A 25,593-nucleotide genomic window follows, 5' to 3' on the forward strand; every position below is an offset into this window, starting at 1 on the left:
TTGATGCTCTGGGGAATGTTCTACTGGGAAACCCTGGAAACCAGATCTCAATCCCATCGAGCATCATGGGTCTTGTGGAGTCTATGCCTCGGCGGCACAAGATGGCACACACACACACACACACACACACACACACACACACACACATATATATATAGGGTAGGTTTTTATCAGCAGATGAAAATGGATAGTTAGATGCAGGCAAAGGCCAAAGGTCAGTGTTTACCACCATACTACTCTTCCCCCGCACGAATACATTGAACGTTTTCTTTGTTACAAAGCATATCAGAAGACTAACTGAGCCCTGTGTGGAATTTCTTTGTTTTCTTGTGCCAACTGCTCCTTTCTTTTCTTTTTTTTTTATTATAATAGTAATTTTTTATCTATTTTTGTACAGCAGGTGTAGGTTTGTTCCCCGTTTGTTTAAGTTTGGAAGACAATATTATACTGTCAAAACCATCAAATTCAATAACAATTGATTCTGTGCACTCTTTTGAAGTAGGTGTGGTATTTGTCATACTTAGCATATATATATATATATATCGTTATACACATTGATTGATAATATCATCTTCATATTAGTATTAAGACGGAAAATGAAAGCTGGCTTCTACAACCCTTTGTAACATCGCCACTCTTGAACAACACCCCAAGCGGATTGCGATTGGTTGATTTCTCAGCTTCGACTTCCGGGATACATGGTCGAGCGACGACCAGTCTCGTTACAACGGCAGAAGCGGCCCCTGGTGATGCGCGGACAAGGACACTTTGTTAGGAAGAGTTGATGCGGCGGTCGCTACAGAGAGATAACGTCTCTTGTACGGGTGACAGCAGTAAAAAGAAAAGTCTGCCGCCTGGTTTTATGGCAAGCGCTTGTCTGTTTGTCTGTCTGGTGTCTTTCACAGTTTGTCAAGATGCCATCTTAGGTCAGTTAATTAAACCCGCCCTCCTAATGCCAGCTTGAGAGGACGCAATGGACAACACAAAGGAGATCTATGTGTCACGGCCGCTGCAAATCAGTGAATCCTCCAAGGTTTGTACTGGCTGTTTACAATGGTTTGGTCTTTTGCTGGGTACACAATTACTCACAATACGCTCACACCGTGTTTGGGAGTGTAACTGGAAAAAATGTTAATTTTCAACACATGACCCTAACCAGTCTCAAAGTGTCCAAGTCATTAGTCATCCTCTATTAGTAGTATCAACACTGATAAAATAATATTGGCCATATAGTTCTTATCAAGCCTGAGCGTTCCAACACTGAACTACTGACGGGGACCAAGTGGTTTTGTCTTGACCTTCGGCACTATTCCCTCTCTCAAAGCAAATTGTAGATCGCTTGGAAATCATTTTGAATTTAGCTCAAGCCTCCGTAAACTCTCCTGTATGTTTTGGCCAGCAGGTGTTTGGCTGGCCGGAGCAGGCCACGGTGCTGCTGCAGGGCCTGAACCAGCAGCGACAGCAGGGCCAGCTGTGTGATGTGGTGCTGGTGGCCGACAGACGGCGTGTGACCGCCCACCGCGCCCTCCTGGCTGTCTCCAGCCCCTACTTCCACGCCATGTTCACCCTGGGCATGAGAGAGGAGCGGCAGGCTGAGGTGTGTGTGTGTGTGTGTGTGTGTGTGTGCGTGTGCGTGTGTGTGTGTGTGTGCACTTCATAGCCAAAAGTATGTCCCTTCTAATTAATTGGTTTGGTTATTTCAGCCACACCCATTACTAACAGGTGCATACTGTAAAACATATACATAGCCATGGAATCTCCTGAGGCTAACATTACAATAGAATGGGTCATACTTAAAAGCTCAGTGACTTTCAACATGGCACTGTCATAAGATGCCACCTTTCCAACAAATAAAATTCCTGCCCCATTGAACCATAAGTTAGGTTATTGTGGAAACAGCTAGGAGCAGCAACAGCGCAACCACACATGCTCACATGTGCTTACCGAGTTCCAAACTGCCTCTGGAAGCAATGTTAGCAAAACAACTGTTCGTAATGAGTTTTGTGAACTGGGTTTTTATGGCTAAGCAGCTGCATACAAGCCTAAGATCACCACACGCAATGCCAAGCATCGGCTGGAGTGGTGTAAAGCGTCTATCTATGATCTTGATTTTCTTATCTATCTAGGTGGAGCTGTTGGGGGCGTCCTACACTGGTCTCAAAGCTGTAGTGGACTTCCTGTACAGCGGCGAGCTGCCACTGGACGACGGAAACATTGAGTTTGTGCTGGAGACTGCTCACCTGCTTCAGGTAAACAAACCTCCTCTGTGTGCTTAGCTCCTTGATGGTGCCTTTAGGGGGAGAAATTATTTTACCCACCATATGCAGGGGGTGGACAAAATAACACCTAGAAATACATTGATATCAAGGACCTAACATACACAACTCACAAAAAGTTAGGGATATTTGGCTTTTGGGTGAAATTTATGGAAAATGTAAAAAGTTCACACTACAGTGATATTATATCATGAAAGTAGGGCATTTAAGTAGAAGCATGCAATGGTGATTTCCTCATCTCAAACAATTGATTGAAACAAAAGCCAACAACAGCGGCGGGTTTACCACAACAAAAATGTCTCAATAACTTGTCATGTGCCCTTGAGCATCAATTACAGCTTGACAACGACGTCTCATGCTGTTCACAAGTGACTTATTGTCTGCTGAGGCCTGGCACCCCGCTCCTCTTGAAGGGCGGCCCTCAGGTCATTGAGGTTCTGGGGTACAGAGTTACGAGCCTCTACACGGCGACTCAGCTGATCCCATAGGTTTTCTATGGGATTCAGGTCTGGAGAAAGTGCAGGCCACTCCATTTGAGGTGCCCCAGCCTCCAGCAGCCGTTCCCTAATGATGCGACCTCCATGAGCTGGAGCATTGTCGTCCATGAAGATGAAATGAGGCCTGTGTTGTTCATGCAGGGGCACAATGACTGGATGAATGATGTTATTCAGGTAGTATGGGCTTGTACTGTACCATTCACAAAGTGTAGGGCAGTTCTGTATTGACTAGACACACCTGCCCACACTGTAACACCACCACCACCAAAGGCTCGTCTGGTGACAACAGTGGCTGATGCATAGCGCTCTCCTTGACGTCTCCAACATCGTTGGCGGCCATCATTTCTGCTCAACGTGAATCGACTTTCATCAGAGAACAGCACTGAGGCCACTGGTCCCTCGTCCAGCGTAAATGCTCCCTGGCCCGTGAAACGATGATGCCTGTGCCTGGTGGTGTGGTCAGGTATCCTTGCAGGTCGTCTTGCACACAGACCACACTGATGTCAATGGTTTCGAATGGTCTGACGTGACACTTGGGTGCCTCTCACCTCCCTTAAATGTGCCTGGAGTTGAGTGGCATTCATCATCCGGTTCCGCAGGGCACTGTTCACAATGAAGCGCTCATCAGTGTGGGATGTGGCCAAAGGACGTCCACTTCTATGTCTTTCTGTGACTCTTCCAGTCTCTGTATCTCTGTTGGAACCTGCTGATAACACTCTGTGACACTCTAAGCTCAGTGGCCACTTCCCTCTGAGAACATCCTGTTTGAAGCCTCGCAATGGTGAGGTACTGTTGATCAGTTGTTAGGTGTTGTCTTGGTCTCATGATGTCAAAATGTGAACAACATGATGAAGAGGACTGTTTAAATACCAATTCTAATTGAACCAGGAAATGTATTGGTCAATTCATGGATCAAACACCTGTTGTGAATTTTGCCATTCAGCTCCTTGTTAGAGAACAGCAAGTTGTGCAAAAATTACTGAAACATTGAACAGTTGGTCATTTGCATTCAAAAGTTTAGAGAAGGTCAAATTAAGTTAACCTGTAAAGGTTATAGTGCATTTTATAACCCGAAAGCCGAATATCCACAACTTTTTGTGAGTAGTGTAGGTACTTGGACCCAATGATTCCAGTAAGATGACTGTACATACCAATACTGGCCACAGACGTTGTGGATTGAAGGCGTCTTTCGGATTTCTCCAAAGCTAAACCCTTCCAGATGTCCGGTGAAAGACGACTTTATGAGGCCATGTTGCCAACTTCCATTGCTCGGGGGTCTTGGCACATTGAGGTTTGATACAAGCTGTTTTTGAATGGCAATTCCAGCTTTATGGAGCTCACAAGGTGTAGTTTTTGTTCAGACTGTGTCACAGAGATGCTGATTCAGTTCTGAGGTCATTTTTTGAAGGCTGTACTTTTCGGGCATTTACCCATTACCCTGTTAAGTCTCTGTCTACCCCTGTTGTCCTGATGCAGTTTCTCATATGCTGTCATGATTTTTGAGACTGTTCTTTTCATTTAGCAGTTCTTCCGATGCACCTCAGATTCTGCTGACTATTTGGCTTCTTTGGAACTCTTTTAGTTGGCTCATATTGCTTTGAAAACATGATTTAATTGAATCTACTGTCCTTCAAATTTTACTGCATTTGTGACAGGAAAAGTATTAATGGAGGGACCACATTTAAGCTTCTGCCAAACATGAACAAAAGTTAAATTATATCTCCGCCTTTTCTCCTTTAATCTGTTTGATCACTAATCCATCACAGACACTACTATTACACTAGCTGGCCAAAAGATGGCACCACTGTATCTTTTAGAGAATGTATACTGTACTGTATACAAAACCTAATTGGGGCAGAAATCAGTAGAATTCCATAGAATCAGGTACATTAAGACTGCTTTTCAACTAAATTGTTTTGATATATCTAGATCCAACCCGCTTCACAAATATTTGCGAGATATAACATACTGAAATTGTCTTTAAAGTTCCCTAGTGTTGAGGTGTGTGTGTGTGTGTGTGTGTGTGTGTGTGTGTGTGTGTGTGTGTGTGTGTGTGTGTGTGTGTGTGTGTGTGTGTGTGTGTGTGTGTGTGTGTGTGTGTGTGTGTGTGTGTGTGTGTGTGTGTTGGTTTTGGTGTTGTACAGTTTCATAATGGCTTCAAATGTCTACATTCAAATGACAGCCTCTTCTAATCCTAGGCCTTGAGGTTATAGGGGAAAGGAAGGAACCTTGAAAGGGGGGCATGTATGAGGAATCTGCTCTCCATATGGAATGTGGTGATCAAGGCTTGGTGTTATGGAAGTTTTGTTTTATTATTTATTTTGTCATGGTAATCACAGGGACATTTGTGCAAAATCGATATACATCATCATACCCAGTAACTGCTTTTGTATTAAAAATGTTATTCACTTGATTTGCACCTGAAGTTCACTTGATTTGTAGCCATGATATTACATGCACACATTAAAACAAACAAAACAATTTCCCTAGCAAATTCCTACAGGGGAGGTAAACAGAGTCAAAAGGATCTAAACGTTCTAAAATACTCGAGTTAAAGCGCTGATACTTTAAAATGATTTTGACCCAAGTACTTCTCAAATTCACAATTTGAATGGCAGTAAGAACCTATCAGGTGAAATTGTTACTTGGGCACTGGTTACTTTCTGTAAATTCAAGCTTATTTTATTTCCTATTAATGTGAAACTTTAAAATACGCTACTTCAACAACACAAAAAGATATGGCCTCATTCTAATGGAGCTTGTATTACTCAATTAAACGATTCTATCAATGAAATGTTTGTGTTCCTGACAACAGCAAGGATAAGATAAGATAAAATAGCACTTAATTAATTCCTGTGCGGTACATTTAAGGGTTAGGTGTTGGTTTGGTTTGGGGGTTTGAAAATGTGGTCACCCTAAGTTAGTCCACAGTACAAGTTGCAGTATTGTGGCTCAGGATCAGTTGTTATTGGTAAACATTCAAACCTCAAAGACCCGTATTTGAAATGTGGACTAAATGTAACTTTGTATGAAATACACTACCTGCTTTTAAAATGTACTCAAAAATAAAGTATTGTTTCTAAGTATTGTTTCTGAAATCTACACTGAAAGATACTGGTTCTTTTGATTACTTACTAGCCTCTTTGGCTGCCTTAACTTATCAAAATCCCTCTTGTCAAGGTGTGGCAGGTGGTAGACTTCTGCTGCCAGTTCCTGGAGAGGGAGGTGAGCGACGACAACTACCTGTACCTGCAGAAGCTGGCTCTGCTCTACAGCCTGGAGCGGCTGGACCGCTCCGTTGACAAATTTGTCCTACAGCACTTTGCCACGCTCTCCATCACCCCCGACTTCCTGCAGAACGTGCTGCCACAGAAGCTCGCCTCCTACCTCTCAAGCGACCAGGTACTGCGTTGGTTTGTGACCTGACCAACTACATAGGGCCTACACCAAGATTCGCCCTAGAAATCTTATTACATCCCAAAGTCTGATCGGATGTCAATGGTCCATACATCTTGACTCGCAAAAACAATGTCATTCTCTGTAACCCCCATGTCCCAAAAAAACAGGTGCAGCATGAGAGCGAGTTGGCCCTGTTCCAAGCTGCGCTCCAGTGGCTGAGCCAGTCTCCAGGCCGGACAGCCCACTCGGCGGACCTCCTCCACCGTGTCCGCTTCCCACTGATGGCAACGGGAGACCTGGCAGGCTGCGTCCTGGCCTCCGTGAGGGCCCTGCTGCCCCGGGAGGCTGCCTGCGAGGCACTGGTAGAGGAGGCCCTGGCCTACCACGCCAGCCCCAATGCCCAGCCCCTCCTGCAGACAGAGCGCACCGCTCCGAGGGGAGCGACCAAACGCCTGCTGCTGGTTGGAGGAGAGGTAACAAACGTACGAGACACGATACGGGTTCCCATTACAGTAGCACATTTTTTTTAAACCTGTAAAACTTGGTTTCACAGCCGTATTGGCGGCTGTGTCATCTGATTTATAAAAAAGAAAAAAAAAAGAAAAAAGTGGCGTTTTCTTTTCATTAGTTACTAGTTGCTTTTTCTGGTTTAAAGTCATATTTGCAACGTTGAAAAGCCTCATTAACGTGGTAAACTGTACGATTATTTTGTTTAAAAATACTATATTTCAATTTATCCCATATTTATTTAGCTGGTACCTTTTAACAAACAGCCATTCAATGTATTTTCGTTTTTGATGTGCTCCTGCTGTTTCCAATATTGGTGGCAGGCTCCGCCTTCAAGAATGCATCGTGAGTGAAAGGCAGCTTCAGTTAATTTGACAAAGCAGTGTAGCTCGTTGTGGTCAGTTAACTGTCGAAATGGATGCACATTCACATACAGAACAGCACCCTCCGTGGAAAAAATATCCCCACCACCTGACGTGAGAGCGAAGACCAGGGTATACCCAGTTGTTGACAAAAAAGTCACAGTTTTGAATGGAATTCTGGAACTCGTTATGTAATCCGTCCGACACAGACGACCTGATGGGTTGCCACTTTAATCATTTGAATGTCAACCACGCTTAATGATATTTTGTGACTTTGCAGCCTTGTCCCCCAAGGAGCAAGGAAATTGTGGACGTTGCGTTTCTCAACAGTTGCCAATTTTGACTCGCCGCGCTCCAAAGGTTTCGGAGCGCGGCGAGGAGCTGACGTCCAGCGTGTTCTGGCTGGATGGCGAGGTGGGGAGCTGGGAGGTAGAGACGCGCCTGCCCGCCCAGCGAAGCCACCACTGCCTGGCTGTCCTTGGGGGCTTCGTCTACGTGGCCGGTGGCAGCTCCTCCAGGGACAATGGGGGCGACGCCGCCTGCAACCTGCTGCACCGATATGACCCCCGGCACAACGACTGGACGATGGTAGAGCAGGAACTATTCTCGGAGAGTTATATGTCCATATTTTTTATTTAATTTAAATCTTTATTTTTAACTTGACTTGCAATGTTCTATTGATTTTTGCTGCTGTAGCACCTCTCTGCCACCACAGTATTTCACTTAGTTTTGAAAGATCTGATTGTATTTTGAGTTTAGTTTTGGTTTAGAAAAAGTGAGTTTGTTTATTTATTTATTTACAAATTAAACCTTAAAGACCAACTACCTGCTATTCTTTTGTATTAATTTCATTTCAAACCTCTCTTAGTCACGTTTTTCGTTTTATACAAGTAGGAAAATAATGAAAATAAATCTAAATATAAAATAAAAACACAGTCTAAGCGTCTCTCCATCTCTTCTACTTGCCGTGCACTGTAACACTATCTCTTTCCTGTATCATGCCTGTTGCCTCACGTTCAAGTTTGCAGGTAATGTCTGATTTTTAGGTGGACGTGACCCCTTTGCATTACAAAATGAGTCCGTAATTCTAAGTTAAAAAAAATCAATGAAAATAATTCTTACATGTAATAGTTACATCATTTCTCCACACATTGCAAGCCTCAAGTTGCCCTTTAAATCATATCCTAGATATCTAGTTATCTAGACAGGACAAGCATACAATTTTCTAAGCATAGAATATTCTAACAATGAGATTTCAGTATTCATTCGAGAGTGGGATTGGGATGATAAAATTGTCAGAAAATCACCACATTTAGTATTTCAATTATTTTCCTTTTGATCCCCCGTCCTTCCCATGATGCATTTGGCAGTGTGCTCCGATGGCCCAGCGGCGCGTGGACTTCTTTCTGGGGGCAGTGGGAGAGCGCCTAATCGCCGTGGGCGGGAGGAACGACGCGGGCGCCCTGTCCTCCGTGGAGGTCTACTCCCCTGTTGAGGACCACTGGTCCTATGTGGAGGGGCTGCCCAGGTAGGAGCCCAAAGTGCAAGTTGTACACACCCTTGAATAAAACTACTATACAAGAACACTATACAAGACATTCTCAACATTGAGGTCACGACCCCAGGGGAGGGTTGTTAAGCACACAGGGTTGGGGGATATTTGACTGAAGACTGATTAATTCATATTTGATTGATATATTTCTACAAAAGAATGGTCAAATATGTTTGAAATAGCCGATGCGATACTTAAATTCACATGAAGCAGTTACTATGCAATGTGGAAAATTAGGTCAGTTTGGGAAGTACAGTCAGAACGAATGTTATAGAACTCAATTTGTTGCTTATCGGCTTAAATGTGAATTGTAATGCATAAAATTTGTGTTGCTGGCTTGAAAATAATAATACAAGTTTGGGGGGTGGGGGGATTTGTCACGATCCAATTATGGGACATAAAAAAGCTTTACAACCCCTGCTGAGACAATCACACATCAGCTCTAGCTCTGATTTGTGTTTCTAATCTCAGAATATAAAAGATATAAAGCAAAGGGTATGAATTTCAAGTGTCTACTGTCTCGTCCTTTGGGATCCGGATGGGAATCTCTTTTAATTAAGTCCCTGTTCCTGCAGATGCACCTACGGCCATGCGGGGGCGCTCCACCACGGCACGGTCTATATCTCCGGTGGCCACAACTACCAGATCGGCCCGTACCGCCGCGACGTGTTGAGCTACGAGCTGGGGATGGGGGGCGGGACCTGGGCAGAGAGGCCGCCCCTGTTAGAGGCCCGCGGCTGGCACAGCATGGCCTCGCTGGGCCACCGGATCTATGCCATTGGGGGCAGTGACGACCGTGAGGACACAGCCGAGCGCTTCGACATCCTGGCCGTGGAGGCCATGGATCCCCGCAGTGGCCAGTGGACCCAGGTGGCACCGCTGCTGCTGCCCGGCAGCGAGGCCGGGGTGGGTGCGTGGGCCGGCCGGATCTATGTGCTGGGGGGCTACAGCTGGGAAGCCATGGCCTTCTCCAAGGCGACCCAGGTATACGACCCGGCCAAGAACCAGTGGGGGAGGGGCCCCGACCTGCCCAAGCACATAGCAGGGGCCTCGGCCTGCGTCTGCGCCGTGAGGCCCTTGCCGCGCCCGCCTCAGTCCCCGGGGAGGAAGAAGAAGGCGTAGAAGAAGGCCCCGACCTCAACCACCTGAAGAAAAGGGTGTTGGGGGACCTGTTCTTTCTCCTTACATCCGTGTTTCTAAATATTGATCGCAGGCTCCTGGGGTACACACTGTAATAATCAGGCTGTCTGTGATAAGCAGCTAAAAAGTGTTTGAGTTGATGTTTAAGTAGGGAGCTGTTTCTACTAAAGTTTTAAGGCGGACAGTGTGGAATTAGGCTGGAATCTAGATGTTTAAGCACATTCTAGTCCCAGAGTCGACAGGCTCAATGGGGTGAAGAATGGCGTCCCTGCAAGGTCTAACAAAAAACAAATCATTCCTCATGTCTGCATTCCGGGTTAATCATCAACAGATTCATCATCAAAGGCCCTTGCAGATTTGTTCACCGAGGCATCGGCTGCTTCCCACAAAGAGCATGTTCTCTAATGCTTAACATAGTATTTAGAATCTGTGTATTTTAACGTGTGTTTTACATATAAAAATAAAAAGCTTTCTTAGTGCATTAGTGCGTCTCCTGCACAAGGTTCTAATGTGAAGTCACAAGCCAACAGAGTAAAATCTATGTTGTAATTCATAAAAAACATTATTTAAATTTTTCACATTTTTCACATTCTTTATCGTTTTCATAGTTTTGAAAGTTTTGATAAACATTAAAATGGTCACAGGGGCCCTTTACAGAGTCTCTCTCTCTCTTGCTTTTTCAGCCTCCTCATTCAAAGGGATAGTAAGGATGTGTCTTGAGTCTGTGGAGCAGAACAGGAACAGAATCAGAAAATATATCAACAGGGCGGACATGTCATTGTCATGTCACAGGACTTTGCACATTTGGATCAAAAATGTACAAAGTCCCTTGTAATTGAATTAATTTAACAGACAGCATAGTGTGCAGGATTTCCCTGAATGTGGTATGTCAGCCTGGTGCTTTTAGCACACTTTTTGAGCATACTATGCTTTTTGACATACTACAAACACAAATTTGCTGTAACTAAATAGTGCTCTAAAGGTTGCCATTTTGAACGGTAGATATACACAGATCAGCTACAATATTAAAACCACCGACAGGTGAAGTGAATAACATTGCTCATCTCGTTCCAATGGCACCTGTCAAGGGGTGGGATATATCAGGCAGCAAGTGAACACTCAGTACTTGAAGTCGATTTGTTGGCAGCAGGAAAAAGGGGCAAGTGTAAGGATCTGAGCAACTTTGACAAGGACAAAATTGTGATGGCTAAACAACTGAGTCAGATCATCTTCAAAACAGCGGGTCTTTTGGGGTAATCCTGGCATGCAGACCACCGGTGAAAGTCATGGGTGCCCATCCGCTCGTTGATGCGCAAGGGGATTAAAGTCTAGCCCGCCTGGTCCGATCCCACAGAAGAACCGCTGTAGGATATATTTCTGAAAGGGATAATGCTTGCTATGATAAGGTGTTGTAACACACAGTGCATCACAGTTGGAGTTTGGAGTACACTGCGTATAGGGCTGTGTAGCCGCAGAGTTTGGAGTAAACTGCGTATAGGGCTGTGTAGCCGCAGAGTGCCCATGCTGATCCCTGGCCATTGCTGAAAGCACCTACAATGGGCATGTAAGCGTCAGAACTGAACCATGGAGCAATAAAAGAAGGTGGCCTGGTCTGATGAATCATGTTTTCTTTTACATCATGTGGGTGGCCGGGGTTAGGGTCCAATTGAGCAACTGTGGGATGTGCTGGAACAAAAAACCCAATCCATTGAGGCCCCACCTCACAACTTACAGGACTTAAAGCATCTTCTGCTAAAATCTTGGTGCGAGATACCACAGAACCACTTCAGAGGTCTTGTACAGTCCATGCCTCGATGGGTCAGAGCTGTTTTGGCAGCAGAGGGGGAGCTACACAATATTAGTGGTTATTAGTGGTGGTTTTAATGTTGTGGTTGATCAGTGTAGTTTATAAGGCTTTCATGGCCTGTGTATCTCATTTCAAATACACTGAAAATGTTCAGTCCACCTTTTCAAGTACTGCTATGATAAATGACAAACTAATGGCAATGTTTTGCTGTGAATAGCTTTTTTTCTTACTGGTCAAGGACGCAGGCTTTCCATCCACGGTCTAGTCCTCTCAGTGCCGCAACCTCGTCATCGGTCAGACTGAAGTCAAAGATCTGTGCACACCACGGTACAAACAGGGTGAGGAAAGGGCTTTCTTCTCCCTTGTAGTTTTGTTTCACAGGAGGTATTGCATTTAGGTATTGCTTTATCAAACTCAAGGTTTTGTGAACTCTGAGCAACAGCAGATCATAAGCCAGGCCCACCAGGAGCAAAGGCGCCAAATGCACTTTGACACAAAGTTGGACTTTGGGTTCTTGAGGGGACAGTGCCAACTAATGAGAGGGGTAAGATGTTTTTATTGATGAATGCCATGTTTTAGCTCTCCCCATGCACCCGTCATCAATTGGCTCTGAGATACTGGGGAAGCCAGATACTGTGCAGGAAATTGCATACTACCATACTATTTTTCAGTCCCCGTCACCACAGTATGGATTAAATAGTATGTGAAATGTACCACAGTGGCATACTACACCTGGTGAAATATGCTTTGGGTCCGAAATGATGAGAGGGCAAACAAAAATGTAAAAAACACAATTTCATATACTGCAGTTAGTCAGCGATAGTAGTATGGCAACACTGGACACTACGCTAGTACTGTAAGTGTATCTCACAACTTTGCTACATGGGTAGGGGTAGTTTGGGGGTGAATGCTACCTTTGTGTTCTCGAGGATGTGGTGAGGTTTGTCACTCTTGGGGATGACTGATACACCCTGCTGCACATGGTATCTCAGTAGTACCTGAGAAGAAAATGGGAATGCATTAATATACAGTTGTAGCAATACTGACTTAATGACTGAGGATTACTGCTGGCGGCAGCAATTATTTGAGTGCGAAAGAGAAACCTAAAAAATAAAAGAAGTAGGGATGAGGATAGTAACTTGACGAAGAGTATATAATGGCGTTCTAAGTTGACTAACCTGTGCAGGGCTCCGTCGTTGCCTCCTGGCTATGTTTCCAATGACTGGTTCTTCCAGCAGTTTCTCTGGATCAGTGTCCCCTCTGTGACTGCAGAAATAGCCAGGCAAGGCATATTATACACTGCTCAAAAAAATTACGGGAACACAATCATTACAATGTGAGGCGGTGTCTCAACCCACAGAATTTGCTCAGGTAGTGCAGCTCATCCAGGATGGCACAACAATGCGCGCTGTGGCAAGAAGGTTTGCTGTGTCTCCCAGCACAGTGTCAAGAGCATGGAGGAGATACCAGGAGACGTGGAGGGGGCCGTTGGAGGACAACAACCCAGCAGTAGGACCACTATCTGCTCCTTCGTGCAAGGAGGAACAGGAGGAGCACTGCCAGAGCCCTAAAAAATGACCTCCAGCAGGCCACTAGTGTGCATGTTTCTGCTCAAACTGTCAGAAGTTTGAGCAGGGCCCGACGTCCACAAGTGGGGCCTGTGCTCACAGCCCAACACCGTGCAACCCGATTGGCATTTGCCAGAGAACACCAGGATTGTCAGATTCGCCATTGGCACCCTGTGCTCTTCACAGATGAAAGCAGGTTCACACTGAGCACATATGACAGATGTGACAGTGTCTGGGGACGCCGCGGAGAACGTTCTGCTGCCTGCAACATCCAACCAGCATGACCGGTCTGGTGGTGGGTCAATGATGGTCTGGGGAGGCATGTCCTTGGAGGGCCGCACAGACCTCCATGTGCTAGCCAGGGGTACCCTGACTGCCATTAAGTACCGGGATGAGATCCTCAGACCCATTGTCAGACCATATGCTGGTGCAGTGGGCCCTGGGTTCCTTCTGATGCATGATAATGCTCGGCCTCATGTGGCTGGAGTGTGTCAGCAGTTCCTGCATGACGAAGGTCTTGATGCTATGGACTGGCCTGCCCATTCCCCAGACCTGAATCCAATCGCGCACCTCTGGGACATCATGTCTCGTTCCATCCAGCGACGCCACGTTGCACCACAGACTGTCCAGGAGTTGAGTGATGCCCTGATCCAGGTCTGGCAGGAGATCCCTCAGGAGAACATCCGTCGTCTCATCAGGAGCATGCCCAGGTGTTGTAGGTAGTGCATACAGGCACGTGGAGGCCACACACACTACTGAGCCTCATTTTGAATTGTCTTGAGGAATTTCCACAGAAGGTGGATCAGCCTGTGATCTGATTTTTCCACTTTTATTTTGAGTATGATTCTGAATCCAGACCTCCATGGGTTAATGATTTTGATTTCCATTGATCACTATTATGTTATTTTGATCTCAACGCATTCCACTATGTAATGAATAAAGATTTTCAACTGGAATATTTCATTCATCGAGATCTAAGATGTGTTGTTTAAGTGGTTCCCTTTATTTTTTTGAGCAGTGCAACATATGAGCTCCTCCCGAGATTCTGGGAACTCCCTTCCTGGTTGATATTGAGATTATTTATTAACTTTATTTACTTCTTGGTCCTTCTAAATAAATAAAGTTCTCCTCAATGGTGTGAAGCAGCATATGAGTAGATACGAGAGTGGAGTTCACGCAGACTCACAGTTCCGGGGGTCTGGCCGGGGAGCCGAAGGGGCTGCAGGCGGTGAGAGCAATGTTCTTGGATTTACAAAATTCCACCAGCTCTGTCTGCGCCAGGTAGGGATGCAGCTCCACCTGTATGGACGTAGGATAGGCAACGCAACACGATGCAGTCGAAAGGTGAGGTGATTCCAATGAGGGCCTTTGTCATTTCCATTTATAACTAATGGGGAGAAAAGCAGGAGGTGTCTGGCCAATTGTGGCTCGATAACCATAGGCTAGATGAGTGTTTCCCAAACTTTTATTTCTTCTACGGCACACTTTCTACAATTAAATAATCCCAGGCACGCCGCTATTGTTTTTACCATTAAAAAAACATCAGAAACATATATTCCAGGTCTTCTTATTATGGCATACTGAGGACTCGTGCACGGTTCGTTCGCAGCAAACAAATCTTTTAAGTGACACGGCAGTCGGGAGTCAGTCATCAAAAGAGTGGGTGAGCGAGTTAATCTTCTACTCACAAACTGAAAATAATTACTGAGGACTAAGTTAAAGTCCAAGACGAAGAAGGCCAAACACATTTGGCACAATTGATATAGAATGCATTCTGCATTCTACCCAAATAAATGTTTTTTACAGAATGAAATGATTCTTGTGAGAATTTCATTCTCAACTCTCACAGGAAGTCTTCCCTCACTTACCATGCATTACACAAACTGAGTCAAATGAACAATGAGCTTTTACTGAGAGAGTCGTCACTCACTTTCAGAGCGAACCTTGTTGTGCTAGAGCTGGCCTTCTGGTTGGAACTAATGATTCATTAGATCAGATTAGATAGATTCATTTCTGCATCCTCACACTTTTGATCTTGCAACAATCATTTCCATTCTTTCTTTTTTAAGAGGAATTTGAAAAATATTTCATGGCACACCTGGTGAGCTCTCAAAGCTCTGGTAAAGCCACACTGTACCTGGTTGACCGCCGGAGGGACCCTAGACAGGGCCAGGAGTCTTTCCAGCTGGAGGACATTGAAGTTGGACACCCCGATACTCCTCACCTTGCCCGAGGCCTGCAAAGCTTCCATCCCCTGCACAACACCACAAGCGGGGAACACCATCAGGGTTCAAGTCAAGTTAACTTCCCTCCATAATTTGAGATCAGTCTGAACGTCTTACCCTCCACACGTCAAGATAGTCAATGTCAGTGGTCAAGAGTTCTCCATCTTTTGTTGGGAAAAGCTCATCGCCGACTTTCTAAAGAGATTATCATTTTTAATGAAAAACACAAAATAACACACCATGGGAACATCTGGACGTCAAGGTGTATGGCTATTCATTTATTTATGTAAATTATCTGGACACATACGTTACTCTATACTATAATGTCTTATGTATGGTAGCTTCCATATGCCTATACTGTATAAGGAATTTATAAGAGATTATGAAAGGATATTGTCCATCCAGGTGAGTAATGTAAAAATATAGGACTGCATTACATGTGTTATATTTGGATGCCTTGTTAATAGGTCCTAACCTTTAGGCCTACAGGGAAATGCACTAGATACAAGTCCAGGTAATCCAGTTGCAGGTTACTCAGGGACTTTTCCAAGCACAGAGGGATGTCCTCTGGGGCATGGTGGGTACACCATAGCTGAGGACAGGACAGGGAGTGGATCGGTTAAAGTCAACAGTGGTTCATACACAAAGTACACACACACAATGGCAGTAACTTGGAATCTCATGTGAACTGAACTGAAATTAACTGAACTGAATGTGGATAAAGCATGACCTTGAGTTATTTTCTCACAGCACTTGAAGATCTGCAGACAAACCTCCGTCACTTCCGAGTGTTGCAATGATTTCAAGAGTGAGAGGCTTATCTCCCCAACTTTCTTTTCAGCTAAAAATTTGTATCAGAGCATGCACCTGCTCAATGAGATGCAACTGATGAATGTTGAAGAAAACAAAATTAACTTCTTCTGTTGGTCTGATGGGATGTCAATCTCCTTCTAGAATTTTTAATGCTGTTTGTCATGTTTCCTTTTGGTTTTCAGGCTTTTAGAAAACCTTTTGGGGTTATAAACGGTGTCTGCTACCGTAGTAACTCTCTTCCCAATGGTTGTACCATATAACGCTTAATGTGCTGGTGTACTATCCAGTACACAGACTCATACATTGTGCCTCATACACAATTGACGTGGGTTGGCTTCGCCAGAAGTCATCTGAGTCAATGGAGGAGCTTTGTGATGGCGTGTGAATGTAATTCCCCCTGGTGGCCGGCACTATCTGTCAAAAGGGTCCAAACTAAAGAAAAAGGTCCGAAACGATGTAGGTGTGAAAGCTGCCCAAGAATCTGCAAAATCCAAAGTGTCTCATTGTGTCATGATATGTCAAATTGGAGCCAATTCTGAAGCTTATAACAATGAAAAGATAACATATTGTCACAGAAATGCCAACTAGTGTAGCTTAAAGGATCACAGCGAGCCCTCGACCGCCATCCTCCCAACCTTGCTGACAATGAACATGTCCTGCCGCCTGATGACGCCCTGCTGCATCTTGGAGCGCAGCGCCCGACCGATGTCCGCCTCATTGCGGTAGCTGTACGCCGTGTCAATGTGGCGGTAACCTGCCGCAATCGCTGCTTCCACTGCCCCCTGGATCGAAGTGCGGGCCAAGTGGGAGGACTGGAAAAATATGAGGAGAAAAAAACCCACTTAGGCTAATGAAGAAATCCTTTAGAGGGGAGGGCAGAGCAGGAGCAGCAGCAGTAGTAGAGCAGGTACATGTGGGAAAATGATGGCCAGTTTAAAAAAAAAAACAACAACAAAAAAACAACAACAGTCGGTAAAAATAAATCAACAGGAAGCAGAGAGATTCAAAGAACGGTAGGAAGAGAAATAAGTGCGATTAAGGACACGAGAGACAGAGTGAGAGAAAGAAACAAAGAGCATTTTAAAACAGCAGGACACTGATCGATAAAGTCATGTTTGTTTAGGCTACCTTCCATGTGCCCAGGCCCAGTAAGGGCATGCGTGTGCCGTCACTCAGCTCTATGGTCCTGGCAACCCGCGTGTCCTCCTCCATGAGGCGCGTGTTTGATCAAGAGGGTGGCGACGAACAGGAGACCTTCCAGTATTGACAGTCACTGCTTCCGCAACCCGTCGCGGTGCCCAACGTCACAGCCCACAACCCCAGTCACGGTTTTATTCCTCTCTGGCCTTAAAACACAACAACCCAAAGCTGCACTTGTCTTACAATTTAGCAATTTCCTTCCTCCCTTTCCTGTTTTTGCTCTGTCTTTCTGTCTCTCTCTCTCTCTCTCTCTCTCTCTCTCTCTCTCTCTCTCTCGCTCTCTCCCTCCCTCTTGTTTTCATCTGTCTTATCACTGGTTAATGATTTGACAAAATCCTTGAGGTACTTCACCACGGTAAGTATTTATGTGTACACACAGGGCCACCATGCAATGAGAGAGAGGGAAGGGTGTGTTGTTGCAAAGGATTTTAGTCATAGTGGTTGTAGCGCGGATGAACAAACACACACACACGCACACACACGCACGCACACACACATGCAGGCTGTCATGTACTGTACAGATCTGAAAATGAGGAGATTATGTACTGTATATATAGGATGGTTAGGATTTGTAACCTCAAATGGTACCAACAACTTACCAACAAATGGTAATGACTTGTTATGACTGCATGGGTTCACTTGTACACACAGGCATTTTTTTCCATTCATTCATTCATGGGGCTAAAGTAGGTTGACCACATTTTCAAACCCCCAAACTGGGACCCTTAAGTGTACCATACGTTTATGCATGCACATATGTATGCGCTTATGGAAGTGCCATCGGCGTTTTCATCAGGATGGGGGACAATTCATATTTATTATTATTATTATTATTATTATTATTATTATTATTATTATTATTATTATTATTATTTTAATAATTATAATAATAGTAAATCATTTTTAATTTTCACATTTAAGATATCTTGTGGTTCAAGTTTGATCAATTTCGATGTAAATTTGGTGCAGGAATGATTGAAAAACTGTTGCTAATTTACCTGAAGTTGAAGAACACTGGCGCACCTTGATTAGTTTGAAGAGCGGGGCACTTTGTGACGTCATTCGCATCCAGCGACCTGTGCGTTGTACACTGCATGGTGGTTGCTATGCGTAGCGTTCCATATATTTACGCTTGTTCGTAACCAGAGACAGTGCCGCAATGCTACACGATCTTCTGCCTGCCTGTCTGTCTGTCTGCCTGCCTGTCTCTCTTTTTCCATCCATCTACCCCTCCATGTATTCGTTTGTCTGTCTGTCTGTCTGTCACGTATGCGCAGACAGGGAACTAGTCTTGGTTCAGGAGCCGATGCTGCGTTTAATGGAGACTCGGAAAATTGTAACTCGTGCTGTGTTTCACAGAACCCTGAAAACTGTAATTGGTCACAGAAGGCGTTTTTCGCACCGCAGGAACTTTGTCATAGTTCTAAGACCTTTTCGAGGAACGTCTCTTTCTTTTATGTCCACACTGCAAGATCTAGGAACAAATGAGCCAATGCAGCACTGGCAACCGCCATACTTAAAAGCCTCTGTAAAATGTTATTATTATTATTATTGATAATAATAATAACAACAACAACAACAACAACAACAATAATAATAATAATAATAATAATAATAATAATAATACATGTGGCAGCAATACACAATAAAGCAGCAATACATATTTTAGTCGTGTTAATTACGTATTACATTTTGCAGATGTTCCATAACGGACAAATTGTTAATTGTCCGGCCATAATAGTCGCTTTATCTTGTGTATTGTGTCATAATTAACAAAAGGTCAATCATTTTTACATAAAAGCTATTACAAGTTCAGTTCTCAAGGTTCTGTAAAACACATCTTTTTATATCGACAGGAATTACAATAATTTCCAATTCTTCAGTTGTAGATGTTAGACCAGTTGAACATATATAAGTCAAACACTTTATTATTTAGTAAAATAGAGTGCATTGGGAAATTTTTAGGAAAGATGACAAGACAGATAAGATAATTATTTTATTAAACAGTTGTCCAAAAAAATCACACTTGTAATAATTGTTTATTACCTAAAATGGCAATCTTCAGTAATTCCAAAAAATAGAAAAAAAACAACAAAAAAAAAACCAGTTGTAATATACTTTGATGGTAATTCTCCGGATGTTTTGTGCGGGAAAATAGTGCACATCGGATAACGGCAAAGTCTGTCCGTGTTCCTTCCTTTACGAATCCTAATGTTTTTTCAAGTTTTATAACGTTGTGTGTCGAACTTCAAATTTGGTCAATATTCGGTATCTAGATACAAATTCAGCTAGACACATTTCAACAAAATCTGCATTTTAGGTCTATCTATTATGTGTCTATTATAGGTCTATCTATATATGTCGTACTTCCCTGTGTGACAACATGCAGTTTTTCTTTGAAGTACATAGAGTGGAAGACTCATACAAACTCTGTCGTCACTTGTTGGAATGAACTGAATCTTTGAGTAATCTTGAGAATCTTTGTTAAACTGATAGCCGCACACTGCTTGTTCCCGGAGTCTCTAAACTGTGAATCACTCTGATGAAATTAGTCTCTTAACACTGTAATGCTCACATGTATGGGGAATCAACAGTTATATTTTAAGGCCTCTGATCTACATTAACTTTTTTCATATATCTAATTTAAATATTTATTTTTTGAATGTATTTTCACACCTTTGTTCAATTTATGTTTCATAGATTTCTTCACAGCCTTTGTGAAGTCAGTGTGATTGACTTTTAAGGCTGGATGTTTGAGTCTTTCGGCAATTTTTCAGCATCTGGAACAAGAATAAACACATATTTTGTAATTATTTTATATAACAAACACAATAAATACATGTTATTTCACAAACATAATATATACAGTGCATGTTACTTTCAATTTGTACTTTATTACACTTCTTGTGCTAACAACATAGAATTCAAGAATAGAGTTGTATACACGAATTACCTGTAATGCAATACAAATAATGTGTATTAACATTAACATTCATTTGGAATTTTACTTGTTCTGGAAGGACTTGTCACTATTAAACACCTTCTCCCTTTTAATTTTAAGTCTGCTATGTAGCTGCATGTACATGAAATTTCTTTAAAACGACCATCTATCTTTGCCTCTAAACCAAACCTTCCCATTGTTATAACTCACTGTGTTGTCTGTAGAAATAGTGATGGACAAGTGACATTTGGTGTTGTGTGGGGCAATAAGGATGTAGTTACCGAAGCTTGACTGTTTGATGCCATGTAGGGCAACAATGACCTAGTGATGTATTTTTAGTGGCGATGCCTTTCTGTGGATAACATTTTCTAATGGGTTACGGTTCCATAAAATCCAAAAAGCATTGATGTCTTTCTGTGAGTAATTACAATTTCACGGGTACTAATTTTCCCATGCCTTCCTAGTACATGAAAAGCATCAGGCACAAAGTTTTCGGATGGGTTACGATTCCATGAAACCGGAAAAGGGTTGATGTCTTTCCATGATTATCTACAATATTCTCTTCAAAAGTCTTCAATAACAAAAAGACCGAAGAGACAAAATATCAATTGAACATCTCCAAAGACATCTACCATTTAAGACGGTACACAGACACAGACACACGCGCGTGAAGTTTGTAACCTCTAACCACTACAGAGCGATTGACTCTACACCACACGCCGCACATGACGCGAACGGACGTTCAGAACCACAACCTGCACATTTATAAGTAATTGGATGATGATGTCACACAGCGTCTTACTCCACAGATTCATCTCGCTCCACCAACTGACCCGAAGTTTTTGAACGTTGGCTTGTTGGCGATACACGAATGTTCAGCTACTTTTGGTCAAATTTCATCCGTTTTTCACTCTGTATCTGTACTCCATACTCCTCCGTATGTGGAAAAATTTGGCTGAAACTTGAACCACGGGATGTCTGTGAGGTGGTGGTTCAAAAAAATAAAAAAATAAACGACAAAGGAGCAGAAAAGGATAAAAGGAGCTGGTCTGCGGGCCCGTTCCATGCAGAGTCAGGAGAAGGGGGTTGTAGTTATGTCCTGCTCAGCATTTCATGACAGAGGAATTTACTGGACAGTTAAGTTCAAGAGTCACAATGTGTGTATGTATTTTTCTACCTCGTTGCAAAACAAACTGCTAATGAATAATGATAAAAATGTTCCCTTTAATTTGTAAACTGAACTTTAGAACGACGCAATACATTTACAATAAAATCATCAAATCTGGGTGAGCTGTTTGCGTATACAATTTAGTCAGCATCAAAAAGATGACTTTGACTTTGGTAGAATTTGAATTTCACATCTGACTTGTGCTCGAGATCAGTGTTGTCCAACATAATAGAAATAAAACGGCCAAGGTCTGATCTCCCATCGCTTCCAATGCATTTCCAGGAAACGCCCCTCAGTGCTCCTCGCGCCAAGTTAACAAAACCTCAAATATACCCCCACAAGGTGTGGGGGTAATAATAACTGCTGGGTGAGGTCTGCTGGCACAAGGTCCCCACACACCATGGCACCATCCCCTGGTGTTGTCGTTTGCGTCACGCACCGTCGCACTTGGGGCAAGTATAACCCTAGATTATTTCGGCAGTAGGAAGAGATGGCCCTGGCACGTGCAGATGTAACTGACGTCAGACCTTACGGATGTCATGGATCTAACGAACACACAGAGAAAATTTATATGCTATGTATGCTATGTTATATGCTATGTGTCGTTCGAGTTTCATCCAGATCGGCGGTTCAGTATTGTGGAAGAAGTTTGTGATCAACAATCGCAGCTTTACCAAGATGGCGCCACGCACAGATGTATGCAGCGCATGTATGTGCGCATGCGCAAGTTTACAGAGGACTCAGATCACGTGAGAAATTAATTTAAGATACAAACCCTTAACCATACAAAGTTACAAATTTACAGGTATTATTTTACTACTATAACCTGCTACTAACTTTAATAAGTTTGAAAAAAATCTAGTTAAAGTATTACCAGAAGACAAGTGGACAAAGCGCAGGGTATTAAACATCATACATATATAAGCTTCTCAGGACAACTTACACTACACTACAAAATAAAAACCCAATATCATCACTGTCAGAATTGATAGACATTCTACAGATATCAATGTATACAAACTTCCTGAAATAGAATTACTGCTAACAAAAACCATAAGCAATACAGGGAACATGTATTTATTGTGTATGTTTTTTGGGGTTCCCTTCCAGTCTCACAGAAGCCCAAATTCCAAAAGCAGCAAAGAAATGGGAAAAACGTACTGCTTTAGAGGTCAGCCACTTTCCTCTTAAAAAAAGACAAATACTTTCTGAAACCTCTGAGCAAAACTGTGAAAACTCTGGACAAAACTCTAAAGTAAGGAGTGCAAAAAACTCAGAAAGAACGACTGGAAAACGCCTACAGGAGTTGCTGCAAAGTACAGTATCTGACAACATTTAATGCATGAACAGCAGTACTTAAGAGCAAGACCCAAAATGTTTTGACATGGAAGGCAAGTGACCGAGATGAGGGTTGGATTGAAGGAACTAGCCTTTATCAGGACATGAAAACATCTGGTAGAATAAAAGACAATGTTTTAGGAGGAAATTTGCAATATCCGAATTGCCAAGGCAACAAACCTTCTGTAAGACAACATTTGCATCTAATTTAACTGAACTGTAAATTGTAACTGTTGTAACTGTTGAAATTATATTGGTTACGTTTGTCATAATTTGTATGCCCACAATAGATCAATGAGATCAAGTTGTTAGTGAGTATTGATTTAACTTGCGACGGTTACTCTATTCCACCCAGAAGCAGTTAGCACGAACGTGGTGGATGTGTGGGTGAGAAGTTAACTGGTCAGGAAGGCCTTGAATATAAGATGTGAATCGCCAGGAGAGGAAATGGTTTCAATGAAGATTCAAAGTCTATTTCCCTCCTTGTAGCTTGCAGCCAACGAGGTATTGTGTTCGTTTGTCTGTATTTTAATTTAGTGAAATGTTTATCCACATGCTGTGCATGCTATTATTTTATGTTACGCTAACATGTTGTTTATATGTTCTTTCAACTGTATGTTAAGTTTTCACGTGGAATTCTCAAACTAGTCAACCAATAAACTAGTAGCAAGGAAACCACTTGTGTCTGCCCGTGCTTCGAGGGAATTACATTAATGTTACATCCTGAATTGATTTAGGGCCATGGTATAGTTGAGTTAGCAGCCAGAAACCTGGTGTCTTTGTGCAACAAGGCAGAGACAGAGCACCCTGCCCCGAGGAATGCAACTGTGCAGCAAGAGATGACAAGGTTCGTTATTCTGTCACATTTTCATTTGCATTCTTTAAAAATCATGACAAAATGTATTCTTGTTAAGTCCACGTCGTAAATGAAATTTCACACGTCCCATCTGTTTAACCGCAAAAATGTTTAAATTCAAATATGCATTTTGATTGACCTTCAGACAGGTCTTTGGTTTGTAATCAGATCACTTGATTATTATTAAACTTATATAAACCTACATTTTAAACCACAGCTCTTTTCCAGGTTATTTCAAATCAAACTTCAGTTGTGGTAAAAAGAGGTGTTTGACCAACCACAAGATAACCAGTAAGACAACTGCTCTCAATTTCTATCTCCTGTCAAAAAAAAACCTCCCACACACCTTGGCCAACTGGGGAGCTTGAGCTCTTCCAGATTGGGCATGGGAAGACAAACAGTGTCTCTTCCTGAAGATGGTGACCATGATGGTGGCATTTTCAGGGCCCTCTTACACAGAGACACAGTTGATAGTGATGATGTTGCAAACCAGTTTATTGGAGACTGGCAAGATGTAACAAGACGGGAACAGATAGACACATGTCATGACAGAGGCTCTCCCCGTGTGTGTGTATTTTACCTGTTTGCTCATTGATTGCTCTAACGAGCAATGGGTGCTCTCTCTCGCTCTCTCTCTCTCTCTCTCTGAGTGATGGGAGGCGTGAGCGAGCGGAGCGTGCGAGCGTTTGGTAGAGTGAGTGATTTCTCTCTAACTTTTCTATCAATTGTATGTTTATAATTATTTGTTGGTGACGGTGTTAGTTTTTTGTTTTCAACTGGTTGTAGGGTGTGCGCACAGCGGGTGGGTGGTGGTGGTGCGGGTCCGCAACCATGTCGGACCTCACCAAGCTAAAGAGGAAGCACGGCATTAAGTTAGCCGTGTCTTCCTCGGTCTCGGTGGAGGACTGCAGCCTGGCAGTGGGGAAGGCTGTCGGCTACAGCAGCGTTGTGTCCGCAGCGCGGATGAACAGCGCGGTGGTGATCTTCCTGGATAGTGTGGACAAGGTGAACGCAGTGGTAGCGAGCGGCGTGAACGAAATGCTTGTTCCCGTCCTGCCTCTCTCCACACCGGCGAAGAGGGTGAACCTAGCGAACGTTCCGCCGTTTATTAACGATGAGACCCTCACTAGGGAACTGGCAGGGCACGGGAAGGTGGTGTGGCCAGTTAAAAAAGTCCCGTCGGGGTGCAAGTCGCCGCTGCTTAAGCATGTGGTGTTGCACAGGAGACACGTCCTGATGAACGCTGATGGAGCTGAACGTAACTTTCAAAATCAGGGCGGATGAGTTCGACTACGTGGTGTTTGTCAACACTGACACCACCAAGTGCTTTGGGTGCGGTGGGGAGGGACACCAGGTCAGGGCATGTCCAGGGAAGAAGGCAGGCGGCGAGACAGGTGAGGGGCAGAAGGGTGGACAGGACAAGGAGGGAGCACAGGAGGGGGCAGGTGAGGGTCAGAAAGGGGAAAAGCAGGCGAAGGTGGGGGTAGGTGGGGGTCAAGAGGGGGGAAAACCGGTGAAGGAGGGGGCACAGGAGGAGGTGGGGGAGGGCCAGAAGGAAAGAGGGGAAAAGCAGGTGAAGGTGGGGGCCAAAAGGAGGTAGGGGAAAGACAGGTGAAGGTGGGGGCACAGGGGGAGACAGGTGGAGGGCGGAAAGGAAATGAGAAGAAACAGGTGAAGGTGGGGGCACAGGAGGGGGCAGGTGAGAGGCAGGGGAAAAAGGGGGGGGGGGGGGGATGTGGAGCCGCAGGAGGGAACGGGTGGAGGTAGACAGCGCAGCCAGGTGAGCGTGGAGACACGGGGGGAGGCAGGTGAGGGTCTGGAAAGCAGGCAGGTAAGGGTGGGAGGACAGGAGGGGAAGGAGGAGGGTCCGGAAGACAGGCAGGTGGGCGCGGGGGGACAGGAGGGGACAGGTGAAGGAAAGGAAGCTACAGAACAAAGTGAAAA

The 25,593-nt window shown here is 43.9% G+C and overlaps 2 protein-coding genes across 5 annotated transcripts; one reads left to right on the plus strand and one right to left on the minus strand.

Moving 5' to 3' along the window:
- Positions 1 to 757: 757 nt before the first annotated feature.
- On the plus strand, positions 758 to 10,321 carry klhl36 (kelch-like family member 36). Of its 4 annotated transcripts, none has more exons than XM_080003067.1 (8): positions 758 to 1,033; positions 1,400 to 1,597; positions 2,127 to 2,249; positions 5,954 to 6,175; positions 6,340 to 6,645; positions 7,372 to 7,629; positions 8,412 to 8,569; positions 9,169 to 10,321. In XM_080003067.1, the coding sequence occupies exons 1-8, from the start codon at positions 974 to 976 to the stop codon at positions 9,713 to 9,715; spliced, it is 1,872 nt and encodes a 623-aa protein (XP_079859193.1). In that variant the 5' UTR covers positions 758 to 973; the 3' UTR covers positions 9,716 to 10,321. The 4 variants fall into 4 exon arrangements, with proteins under 4 accessions (XP_079859193.1, XP_079859195.1, XP_079859194.1 ...); XM_080003069.1 differs by having other exon boundaries at positions 7,402 to 7,629; XM_080003068.1 differs by having other exon boundaries at positions 1,403 to 1,597.
- Positions 10,322 to 10,397: 76 nt separating this feature from the next.
- Positions 10,398 to 17,358, minus strand: LOC307231267 (aldo-keto reductase family 1 member B1; the record flags this gene model as incomplete). Its single annotated transcript, XM_080001896.1, has 10 exons — positions 10,398 to 10,455; positions 11,771 to 11,853; positions 12,455 to 12,538; positions 12,719 to 12,806; positions 14,295 to 14,407; positions 15,246 to 15,362; positions 15,451 to 15,528; positions 15,809 to 15,925; positions 16,782 to 16,958; positions 17,275 to 17,358. The coding sequence occupies 10 exons, from the start codon at positions 17,356 to 17,358 to the stop codon at positions 10,422 to 10,424; spliced, it is 975 nt and encodes a 324-aa protein (XP_079858022.1). The 3' UTR covers positions 10,398 to 10,421.
- Between the last annotated feature and the right edge of the window lie 8,235 nt (positions 17,359 to 25,593).

Source organism: Zeus faber, assembly GCF_960531495.2.
Source record: "Zeus faber genome assembly, chromosome: 6".
NCBI lineage: Eukaryota > Metazoa > Chordata > Actinopteri > Zeiformes > Zeidae > Zeus > Zeus faber.

What these genes read in the sequence shown, in the direction of transcription:
- klhl36 (XM_080003067.1), top strand. Translation starts at nt 974, where the DNA reads ATGGACAACACAAAGGAGATCTATGTGTCACGGCCGCTGCAAATCAGT. An exon ending in GAGAGGAGCGGCAGGCTGAG is followed by an intron (nt 1,598 to 2,126) that starts GTGTGTGTGTGT and finishes TTATCTATCTAG; the next exon opens with GTGGAGCTGTTGGGGGCGTC. An exon ending in TGCTGCTGGTTGGAGGAGAG is followed by an intron (nt 6,646 to 7,371) that starts GTAACAAACGTA and finishes GTTTCTCAACAG; the next exon opens with TTGCCAATTTTGACTCGCCG.